This window comes from Hemitrygon akajei, chromosome 19 (assembly GCF_048418815.1).
Source record: "Hemitrygon akajei chromosome 19, sHemAka1.3, whole genome shotgun sequence".
NCBI classification, from domain to species: Eukaryota; Metazoa; Chordata; class Chondrichthyes; order Myliobatiformes; family Dasyatidae; genus Hemitrygon; species Hemitrygon akajei.
In genome coordinates this window covers 67,908,498-67,921,099 of record NC_133142.1, presented here as the reverse complement: position 1 = coordinate 67,921,099, position 12,602 = coordinate 67,908,498, and the positions used below count along the sequence as shown (strand labels likewise).

The following is a 12,602-nucleotide window of genomic DNA, read 5'->3' as shown; positions in this document are numbered from 1 at the left end:
AATAATAAACAGGTGCAGATGTTATTAGATTCTGATTTGACCTCCAGCAGTGGAAAGTTGTCAACATTCCCAAAAATATCTACCATATATTTGTTTTTTCTGTGATCTTTATACCATGCAGTATCTTTAGCTAATTTAATAAATCAATGTAGTACTACTCTATCTCTCTTGTGCCACTTTAAAGCCAAGAGTTAGAAGACTTCACTCCACTATGCCAGCTTTCCATCCCCAGTTAACTCCCACAGCGAAAGTCACTGAGAACCTTCCAAGATCTCTCCTTAACACCACAGCTGACAATGACAATCCAAGTGAAGAGTTAAGTATGGAAACTATGATGCTGAACTCTGCAAACCTTCAGAATAAGATGCAGTGCTTCCCTCTGCCTATTATTTCTGCATGGCATTTTATGAAATTGGGTTGTAAATTGGAGTCCTTGCCTGAAGTTGAACCCCAGCACCAAGAAAGCCATTCAAGCTGCTCAGTATCACTTCAGACTTCTATGAATACAACAACAAAACAAAACTGACCCTTGATGGACTTTATGGAAAGATGGGAGCTAATTAGTTTACCACTCACAATATTCAAAGATGTGCTACTCTATTTTAGTGTTGTCTGCAAGATGCACTTCTACACAGTTCACTTGGAGAATCTTTTACTCTTCCTTGAAAAGCATCAGAAAGTGTTTTTCTTATTTAATCAGAAAATGGGCCCCAATTTCCTCTCACACCCATTTGATGCAACAATTGACATAGCAGCATTCCCTTGCCATTACTTTGAAATTTTAGACTGGATTATGTCTTCATGCCTCTGATCGGGGCTTGAAATATAATGTCTTCTTTTAAATTCAGAAGCAAAAGCTCCTCCCTTGAATGCAAATCATGTCCCATTTAACTAAGTAGAGACTGTCATCTATACAGAGCATATCTGGTACACCATAACCCACTGACCAAACACCTCCAACACTGCACCCCAAAATTCATTGCACCTAAAATCCACATCAGACAAACTCCAGATCACTAAATCCCACACCTTGAATAAAAATCATTTCCTCAACTCAACCAGCCCTAACTTCAATTATTAATTGTACCCTGGAAATAAATAACCAGCTACTGACTAACACCAAACTCTCTGCTTTATTTATTTATTGTATCCTTTCCTATAATGAATTCTCCTGTTTCCACCAGCACCTTTATCTTACTTATAGACAATAGACAATAGATGCAGGAGTAGGCCATTCAGCCCTTCTAGCCAGTACCACCATTCACTGTGATCATGGCTGATCATACACAATCAGTACCCCGTTCCTGCCCTCTCCCCATATACCTTGACCCCGCTATCTATAAGAGTTCTATCTAACTCTCTCTTGAATGCATCCAGAGACTTGGCCTCCACTGCCTTCTGGGGCAGAGCATTCCACATATCCACCACCCTCTGGGTGAAAAAGTTTTTCCACATCTCTGTTCTAAATGGTCTACCCCTTATTCTTAAACTGTGGCCTCTAGTTCTGGACTCACTCATCAGCGGGAACATGCTTCCTGCCTCCTGCGTGTCCAATCCCTTAATAATCTTATATGTCTCAATCAGATCCCCTCTCATCCTTCTAAATTCCAGTGTATACAAGCCCAGTCGCTCCAATCTTTCAACATATGACAGTCCCGCCATTCCGGGAATTAACCTTGTGAACCTACGCTGCACTCCCTCAATAGCAAGAATGTCCTTCCTCAAATTTGGAGACCAAAGCTGCACACAATACTCCAGGTGGGGTCTCACCAGGGCCCTGTACAGCTGCAGAAGGACCTCTTTACTCCTATACTCAATTCCTCTTGTTATAAAGGCCAGCATGCCATTAGCTTTCTTCACTGCCTGCTGTACCTGCATGCTTGCTTTCATTGACTGATGTACAAGAACACCTAGATCTCGTTGTGCTTCCCCTTTTCCTAACTTGACTCCATTTAGATAGTAATCTGCCTTCCTGTTCTTGCCACCAAAATGGATAACCTCACATTTATTTATCATATTTAGAGATACAATGTGCAATAGGCCTCTGTTCCACTGAGCAGCACCACCTAGCAACACACAGATTTAACCCAACCTTGATTGTCAATTGTCTTCTCCAGCTTAAAGACCCCAAAGTTGACTGCTGATTTTAACCCTGGCATGACCACCCACAACTCCAATTTCTGGCTGTGACCCTACATTGCATGGGCCTACTGATTTGCCAAGCTATTTTTGTGTGAATTGCAACCTGAAGGAAGGGCCATTCCTGGTGCTGCCAATTCAGCCATGCACTAAGTTTTAGTCTTTGTAATTCAATGAGTTTCCTAATTCTCGCTTGCAAACAAAGCTTTGTGCAATTACAAACCAACACACAATTTCAAATGTGTAATAACACATATTACAATAACATCTACCAAGATTATGATGAATGTGAGAAACTTGGAGTACATTTACTTGAGAGGCACAGCATCTCTTATGATAGGTCCTTTAAGTCCCACTTATATTAGTCTGACTAATGTTTTTGATCAAAGATCTCTCTTCAAGACAGTTGCTCACATTCAGCTATTTGAAATGTTGACTGCTGTTATTTCTACACATCTGCTGGACTTGAGTATTTTCAGCATTTTCTGTTTTTATTTCAGAAATCTGCAGATATACCAGAGAGACTCAGTCAGCATATCTGCTGAAGGGTTTAAGAATCAAGGAGAGCTAATATTTCAGGGAGCTACTAAGTTACTTCATTGGAACTTATGACATTGCAAGCATTCTACTTAGTCAATTAAGTTTGAGTGCATATGGTAAGGCATGTGTGGCGACATATGATACAACATAATGCCCACAAGGTTTTGCCTGTTTGACATTAAAAGCATGAGCCTGAATTCTATTGCTGACCAGTAATGTTTTAGCTGGCATCCTGCCATGGTTGTGGTGGAGGTGCCAGAACTGGTCTTCTGAATGGGCAGGGCAATGATAAGTTTGTGCTCCTATGCCTGATAGTGACTGTGTGTCCTGGATCTATGTTAGGAAGAAAACAAGCCAAATAAAATAAAAACACAAAATGCTGGCAGAACTCAGCAGGCCAGACAGCATCTATGGGAGGAGGTAGTGACGACGTTTGGGGCCGAAATGTTGTCACTACCTCCTCCCATAGATGCTGTCTGGCCTGCTGAGTTCTGCCAGCATTTTGTGTTTTTATTTATTTCCAGCATCTGCAGATTCACTCATGAAGCCAAATAAAATCTTGCTCATAACCTGAATATTTTGAAAGCACACATATTCACGATGTTTTTCCCCAAAAGGGAAAGATTTGCAGAGATGAAGAACAAATTAGATTTCTCCTTCAAGGATCCGCCACAGAGACAAATGACCTCCTTTGGTGCTGGAGGATTCCATGACTCACAGATCGAACAGCAACATATATAGTAAGTAGAAGTATTGAAACAAAATTCAAAGTGAAACAATCAATTCAGTCTTTTGTTTAATGAAAAGCCATAGGGAAGTTCAGGATCCTCACGACTTAAGTGCTTGAACTTCACTTGTGGTTTATGACTTACACAGAGGAATGACTCAATTAAACTACAACAATAACTCATCTGCTAATATTATTCCAAATGGATCATATGTCAGAGAAGTCAAAGTTTTCAGATTTACCATTGGCGTGCTTCCATTCGGGCAGAGACTATTATTTAGTGAAGAGCAATGTCCGCAGGGAGCCTGAAAAGCAGAGAAGATTAAAGCTGTGATATTAGATAGAGCCCAATATTAATATGCACATTTTTGGATGCAGCTTGATATCAGAAACCAGTGCACCATGCCACGTAGATGGCAATGTAGATAGAGGATCGCCTGGAGCAAAACATGGCCAAGGCCTACTTGACAATGCTAGTGAGTAGAGGAGTTAACACTTGCCAGAATATCAGCTACAAAACCTGGAGAATGAGAACAAGGAAGAAAATTAGAACGAAGCTTGGAGCAGTCAGCAGAAGCCTTTAAGGGGCACCATGGAGGTGTTCAAAGTGCAAAGTAAATTTATTATCAAAATAGATACTGTACATTTCACTATATACAACCATGAGATTCATTTTCTTGCAGGAATACACAGTAAATCCAGGAAACACAACAATCAATGAAAGACCACTCTCAACAGGGCAGACAAAACACAATGTGCAAAAGACAACAAACATTGGAAATACAAAAGAGAAATAATAATGAATGAATAAATACATAAATAAGCAATAAATATTGAGAAAACAAGATGAAGAATCCTTAAAAGTGAGTCCACAAGTTGTGGGAACAGTGCAGTGATAGGGCAAGTGAAGTTATCCCATTTGGTTCAAGTGCCTGATGGTTGAGGGGTAATAAATGTTCTTGAAACTGGTGGTGTGGGTCCTGAGGCACTTATACCTTCTTTCTGATACCAGCAGCCGAAAGAGAGCAAAATCTGAATGGTGGAGGTCCTTGATGATGGATGCAACACACACAAAATGCTGGTGGAACGCAGCAGGCCAGGCAGCATCTAAAGAAGTACAGTTGATGTTCTTGATGAAGGGTCTCAGCCCAAAATGTTGACTGTACTTCTTCCTGTAGGTGCTGCCTGGCCTGCTACATTCCACCAGCATTTTGTGTGTGTTGCTTGAATTTCCAGCATCTGCAGATTTCCTAGTGTTTGTGTTTTTAAATCCACTACGTGATGATGGATGCTGCTTTCCTGCAACAGCACCCAGTGTAGATGTGCTCCAGGATGGGGAGGACTTTACCCATGATGGACTGTGCCATATCCACTGCTTTTCGTAGGATTTTTTTGTTCAAGGGCATTGGCGCTTCCATACCAGGCCATGATGCAACAAGTTAATATACTCTCCGCTTCACATCTACAGAAGTTTGTCAAAGTTTTGGACGTCATGCTGAATTTTCGCAAACGTCTAAGCAAGTAGAGGCACTGCCTTGCTTTCCACATAATTAAATTTACATGCTGGGCTCAGGGCAGGTACTCAGAAATCATAACACCAAGGAATTTAAAGTTGATGACCTTCTCCATCTCTAATCTCCTGATGAGGACTGGCTCACGGACCTCCGGTTTCCTCCTTCTGAGGTCAATAATCAGCTCCTTGGTCTTGATGACATTGAGTGAGAGGTTGTTGTTATGGCACGATGCAGCCAGATTTTCAGCCTCCCTCCTAAATTCTGATTCATCACTACTTTTGATTCAGCCAACGACAGTGGTGTCGTCGGTAAACTTAAATACAGCATTGGAGCTGTATTGAGTGTAAAGCGGGCAGAGCAGTGGACTAAACACACATACTTGTTGGTGTACCTGTGCTGATGGAGATTGTGGAGGAGATATTGTTGCCAATCTGAACTGACTGGGGTTCGCAAGTGAGGAAATCAAGGATTACACAAGGAAGTATTAAGACCAGGGTCTTGAAGCTTATTGATTAGTTTTGAGGGGATGATGGTATTGATTGATGAGCTGCAGTTGATAAAGAGCATCCTGCTATATGCACCTTTGCCATCTAAATGTATCAGGGTTGAGCAAAGGACCAATGAAATGGCATCTGCTATGGACCTGACATGGTGGTAGGCAAATTGGAGTGAATCCAAGTCATTTCTCAAGTAAGAGTTGATATGCTTCATCACCAACCTCTCAAAGTACCATCGCATTAGATGTCAGTGCTACGGGATGACAGTCATTGAGGCAGGTTACCACATTCTCCTTAGGCTCCGGAATAATTGAAGCCTGCTTGAAGCAAGAGGTTAAAAATCTCAGTGATCACTCCAGCTAGTTGATCAGCATAGGTGTTTAGTACTCTACCAGGTAATGCTTCTGTGTCAGATACTTTCTATCGCTTCATCCTGCTGAAGAATACTCTCACGTCAGCGACTGAAAGAAGCTGTGGGAGTTTGTGAAGGCTCCTCCGTGTTTTGATGGTCAAATTGAGCATAGAAGGCATTGAGCTCATCTGAAAGCAAGCCCTGTTGTTTACGTCACTTGGTTTCACTTTGTAAGAGGTATGAGCATTCAGCTCTGCCACAGCGGTCAAGCATCCCCCAGTGACACGACTGGTCTAGAATCACCACTTTGCACATGAGATGGCTTTCTGGAGATCCTATCTGGACCTCTTGAATCTCATTTGGCCACCAGACCTGAATGTCACTGATCTGGCCCTCAGTACATTGTGAATATCATGCATGGTTATAGAAGTCTCTAAATGATCTTGTGGTGACACACTGACAACCATGGTCATAGAGAAGTACAGAACAGAAATAGGACCTTTGGCCCATCTAGTCCATGTTGAAACCATTTAAACTACCTAAACCCATCGACCTGGACTGGGACCATAGCCCTCCATAACACTACCATCCATGTACCTATCCACACTTCTCTTAAACTTTGAAATAGAGTCACATGCACCACTTGTGTTGGTAACTTATTCCACATTCTCACGACCCACTGAGTGAAGAAGTTTCCCTTCATAGTCCCCTTAAACTTCTCACCTTTCACCCTTAACCCATGACCTTTGATTGTAACTCCACCCAACCTCAATGGAAAAAGCCTCCTTGCATTTACCCTTTCTATATCCCTCATAATTACGTACACCACTATCACATTTCCTTTCAATCCCCTATGTTCTAAAGAATAGACTCCAAACTTATTCAATCTTTTCTTATAAATTGGGTCCTCCATACCCAGCAACCACAAGGTATAAGAGCAGAACTAGGCCATTCGGCCCATCCAGTATGCTCCACCATTTCATCATGGCTGATCCATTTTCCTCTCAGTCCCCAATCCCCCACCTTCCCCCTGTATCCCTTCATACCCTGACCAAATAAGAATCTATGTATATTTAAGGCAGCAGTTGATAAAGACTTGACATCCACAGCTGCCTGTGGTAAGAAATACCACGGATTCACCACTCTCTGGCTAAAGAAATTCCCCTTCATCTCCATTCTTAAAAGATACCCCTCTATTCCGAGGCTGTGTCCTCTGGTCTTAGACTTTCCCACCACAGGAAACGTCCTCTCTACATCTACTCTATCAAGCCCTTTCACTATTCAATTGGTGCCAACAACACTCTCTTCAAATGGCAAGCCATTCAATCCTGTAATCATTTTAGTGAAACTCATTTGAACCCTCTCCAGCTTCAGCACATCCTTTCTAAGATAAGGGCCGAAAAAAATGCTCACAATACTCCAAATGAGGCCTCACCAGTGCTTTATAAAGTCTCAGGATTACATTCTTGCTTTTATATTCTAGTCCTCTTGAAATTAATGCTAACATTGCATTTGTCTTCCTCATCACAGACCCAACCTGCAAATTAACCTTTAAGGAATCCTGCACAAGGACTCCCAAGTCCCTTTGCATCTCAGATTTTCTCTCCATTTAGAAAATAATCAATCCTTTCATTTCTTCTACCAATGTGCATGACCGTTCTCTTCCCAACACTGCATTTCATCTGCCATTTCTTTGCCCATTCCCCTAATCTGTCTAAGTCTTTCTGTAGCCTCACTACTTCCTCAAAACTACTTGCCCGCCACCTATCTTTGTATTGTCTGCAAATATTGGAATAAAACCATCAACTCCATCATCCAAATCATTGACATATATTGTAAAAGGAACAGGCCCCAACACAGGCCCCTGTGGAACACCACTAGTCACTGGCAGCCAACCAGACAAGAGTCCCTTTATTCCACTCTTTACCTCCTGCCAATCTTCTATTGCTTTATCTATGCTAGAATCTTTCCTGTAATACCATAGCTCATAGCTTGTTAAGCAGCCTTAAGTGTGGCAACTTGTCAAAGGCCTTCTGAAAATCGAAGTACACAACATCAACTGATTTTCCTTTGTCTATCCTGCTTGTTATTTCTTCAAAGAATTCCCAAAGATTTGTCAGGCAAGATTTTACCATGAGGAATCCACGCTGACTACGGCCTATTTTATCATGTGCCTCCAAGTACCCCAAAACCCAATCCTTAACAATCAACTTCCCAACCGCCGAGGCCAGACTTCTGTCTCTGTCTCTTCTTGAAGAGTGGAGCGATATTTCTGATTTTTCATTCTTCCAGAACCATTCCAGAATTTGTGATTCTTGAAAGATCTTTACTAATGCCTCCATGATCTCTTCAGTCACTTCTTTCAGAACCCTGGGGTTTACACCATCTGATTCAAATTACTTACCTGCCTTCAGACCTTTCAGTTTCCCAAAAACCTTCTCCATAGTAATGGTAACTTCACACACTTCATGACCCCTAACTCCTGGAACTTCACTATATTACTAGTGTCTTCCACAGTGAAGACTAATGCAAAATACTTGATCAGATCATCTGTTACTTCCTTGTCTCCCCATTAGTACCTCTCCAGCATCGTTTCCCAGCAGTCCAATATCCAATCTCACCTCTCTTTTACACTTTTGGACTACAGTTCAGCATTCAACACCATAATTCTCTCCAGGCTCGGCAAGAAGCTCAGAGACCTCAGCCTTCACCTGCCTTGTGTAGCTGGATCCTGACCTTCCTGTCAGAACACCAGCAGGTGGTAAGAGTGGGCTCCCTCACCTCTGCCCCTCAGGGCTGTGTACTAAGTCCCCTCCTTTACTCCCTGTATACCCATGGCTGTGTTGCCACCCACAGCTCCAATCTGCTTATTAAATTTGCTGATGACACGACACTGATTGGCCTAATCTCAAACAATAAAGAGGCAGCTTACAGGGAAGAAGTCATCTCTCTGACACAGTGGTGTCAAGAAAACAACCTCTCCCTCAATGTTGCAAAAACAAAACAGCTGGTTGTGGACTACAGGAGGAATGGAAACAGGCTAGCCCCTTTTGACAGCAATGGATCTGGAGTTGAGAGGGTGAACAGCTTTAAGTTCCTCAGTTTAAACATCAGTGAGGATCTCACGTGGTCTGTTCATACCAGCTGTGTGGTGAAAAAGGTACAACAGCACCTCTTTCACCTCAGACAATTGACGAAGTTTGGTATGGGCTCCAAATCCTAAGAACTTTCTACAGGGGCACAAACGAGAGCATCCTGACTGGCTGCATCACTGCCTGGTATGGGAACCTCAATCACAGGACTCTGCAGAGAGTGGTGTGGACAGCCCAGCACATCTGTAGATGTGAATTTCCCATTATTCAGGACATTTACAAAGACAGGTGTGTAAAAAGGGCCCAAAGGATCATTAGGGACCCAAGTCACCCCAACCACAAACTGTTCCAGCTGCTACCATCCAGGAGATGGTACCGCAACATATATGCCAGGACCAACAGGCTCTGGGACAGCCATCAGGCTGCTTAAGTCATTCTGACGCAACTGTATTTCTATGTTATATTGACAATCCTGTTGTATATACTATTTATTATAAATTACCATAATTGCAGATTGCACATTTAGATGGAGACATAACATAAAGATTTTTAATTCTCATGTATATGAAGAATGTAAGTAATAAAGTCAATTCAATTTATGAATCTGAAGAAACTCTTGGTATCCTCTTTAACATTATTGGTTAGCTTACTTTTGTATTCCATCTTTAACATCTTAATGACTTTTTGAGTTGCTTTTTGTTGGTTTTTAAAAGCTTCCCAACCCTCTAACTTATCACCAATTTTTGTTCTATTATATTGCCTCTCTTTGGGTTTTATGATGGCTTTAAGTTCTCTTGTTAACTATGGTTGTGTCATCTTGCCTTTAGAATACTTCCTTCTCTTTGGGATGTATCTATCCTGTGCCTTCTGAATTGATTCCAGAAATTCCAGCCATTGCTGCTCTGCCATCATCCCTGCCAGTGTTCTTTTCCAATCAATTTTGGCCGGCTCCTCTCTCATGCCTCTGTAATTCCCCTTACTCCACTGTAATATTGATACATCTGACTTTAGCTTCTCCTTCTCAAGATTCAGGGAAATGTGTTTTGGTTTTGGGTAAGAGCAGGAGCCATGGTGTCCAATTTAGGAGTGTGTGTCAGCCAGTCAGGATTGTGGGATGTGAGATAAGGTGAAGAGCTGTGGTGAAGGGTTTTCTGAAGGACAGTAGTCTAGTTTGTGTCGTTTGGCAGCAGTTGCGGAGCAGGGCACAAGGGAAGATGCTGCAGAATGCCGTTGAAAGAACAGTCCCCATCACAAGAAGTGCTTTGTACAGATGAATGGCTCCAAGGAGGAAGGGCCAATGCTCCTGAGAGAGCCTGTTGGTTCAAGAGGGTCTTTGAGGAGAGTTCAGAATGTGATGGGTGCTCTCACATAGACCGTGGATCCAGCTTGTGTGTAAAGAGATAACCATATAACAATCACAGCACGGAAACAGGCCATTCCGGCCCTCCTAAGATACACCCCGACTATTCCAGTATGAGCTCCAACATTAGGTGAACGTTGGACTGGTTTAACTACAATGGGCCCTTCTCTTTTTCTTTTCTTTTTCTGTAACTGTTTGTTAAAGCTGAAAATTTGGTAAATATACTTTCTTTATAATTTCATGCTGGTGTACAACCTGTCATTTCTGAGCTACAGAGAACTGTGTATAGACAGTATTTACACAGCATTCACTCAAATCGAGGTTCCTTTAACCAGAACATCATGATGTTCCTGTTTGGTTGAACCCCAAATCAAACTGATCCTCCATGTACATTGTTTATGAAAGGTGGTCATCTCACCGCTGATTCACGTGGCTGTTAGCAGAGCTAGCTAACGAGCCAAGTCTGTATACAAGTCCCAGTGAGAAGGTTACATGTACAGATTGAGAGTAGAAACATTTTAATAACTCTGTAAACATTGCTTTATCTTCATGTTAAATCTTGGTTGTATCACATTTATATATGGGATAAGGGCACAGAAGACAAGACCAATATTTAATAATAATCATCAATAAATGCACCTACACTTACAATTGAAAATACTCAAGTCTACAATATCAAGTGGCCAATATAACATTGCCATTCTAATTCTAAATAACTTTACCGTTATTACACGATACTGAATTTCATCGCATCTTTTCGGCAGGATGGGGATAATAGAAGGAGGAATCAGGATGCCATCCAGCGTGTGAATGATGCCATTGGAAGCGACAATATCCCTTTTGTGTAAAGGAACCCCTGCATCACCCAACAAAATACGGCCCTATGAAAAGATTGAGGAGAATATCACTTACTCAAATTCAGTTCAAAGTTAGCACGGCTTCACAGACTGATGGTTTAGATTTTTGCTCAAAGAAGTTAAAAACAAACTATTAACTGTAATTAGTTGAGAATCTTATTAAGCCACAATTGCTCACTTCCTGTGCTTTTCATTTCAAGAAGTTTCTCAATAAGTATTTATGTTCCAGAAATAATATCTGACATGGTTCTCAGGTTCCTAGAAAACATAGTGCAAACTCATTTCATCAAACAAGAGAAAATCTACAGATGCTGGAATTCCAAGCAACACACAGAAAATGCTGGAGGAACTTAGCAGGCCACGCTGGTCCTGCTGAAGGGTCTCGGCCAGAAATGCCGACTGTTCACTCTTTTCCATAGATGCTGCCAGACCAATTGAGTTCCTCCAGCATTTTATGTGCAAACTCATTTATTTGGATATTGAACAATCCAGTCTGTGCTGGGAGTGGGTTCACTGCCTCCCCACCCCACCTGTGCTGGGAATTGACTCACTGATCCACTCAGTCAGTGCTGATTGTACATTCACTTATCCAGTCTCTGGTTAGGAGTTCAGTTAAACCTGAAGCACAGGAAATGTGGTTAGATTCCTGCGTACCTACATGATATTTTTCTGTTCATTAATTAAATTTGTGCAAGATATTTTGTAATAAGGCCATTTTTGTTTGCAGTCTTAATTTATAACTAAAATGCTTTTCACTATCCTTACCTAGAGTAACATGGAAAGAGATCCTTTGGCCCACCAAGTCGTACACCCACTTTCCCTAACACTATATCAATCCCATTTCATTTTCCTCCTGTCCCCATCCGCTTCCTCTCAGCTACACCTCAATTTTAACTGGGGGTGTATTATGCCAAATGACCTACCACAGGCATATGGGAGTGAACTTGTTGTAACCCATGCAATCGCAGGGGTGGAGCACTAACTCCACAAAGACAGCACCTGAGATCAGGACTGAACTCTGAGCAACTCTGCAAGCTGCTGCACTGTGCAGCTCAAACTTGACAAAAGCATTTAGGCATTGATCGCCTTACACACAAGGTGAGAGGAGAATAGACTTGCATCCATTTAGTATTTTTGCGTGTCTTTGAAAGATTTTACAAACAGATTCACACAAACTCATTCTGTAATTGAAGTGAAGGCAGAAAAGAAAAAATATCCATGTTGGTGATGCATCAGGTAGGACTTTCAACTACTGTACAATTCAAAACCAGCATCTTTCAACTTACCTTGTTTTGAGTGAATCAATGGGTACATCTCTGTTCATATATTGTACTTACATTGGCGGTTACATTGATGGATATTATCTGGTTGGCTTTTGTCAAGATTCGAGACATGGTTGATAATCTATCCACTGCCAACTAGAAATTTAAATGACAAGTTATGGAAATTCCTTGAAAAACTAGTACAATGTATTGAGATCATAATTCTGTGAACAACAGTCTAGGTTATTTACCATAAGACCCT

General features: G+C 41.6%; 1 protein-coding gene across 2 annotated transcripts in view; it reads right to left on the bottom strand.

Annotated features, from left to right (window-relative positions):
• The window catches only part of stab1 (stabilin 1), a 347,363-nt gene that overhangs the window by 200,701 nt on the left and 134,060 nt on the right, over positions 1-12,602 (bottom strand). Inside the window, exons 17-19 of one of the 2 annotated variants that reach the window (XM_073072696.1) lie at positions 12,416-12,496; positions 10,944-11,102; positions 3,649-3,711 (exon numbers count right to left, since the gene is read on the bottom strand). In XM_073072696.1, the coding sequence (XP_072928797.1) occupies positions 3,649-3,711; positions 10,944-11,102; positions 12,416-12,496 (303 nt within the window). The remainder of the gene's footprint in view (positions 1-3,648; positions 3,712-10,943; positions 11,103-12,415; positions 12,497-12,602) is intronic. The other variant, XM_073072697.1, reaches the window with a different exon arrangement.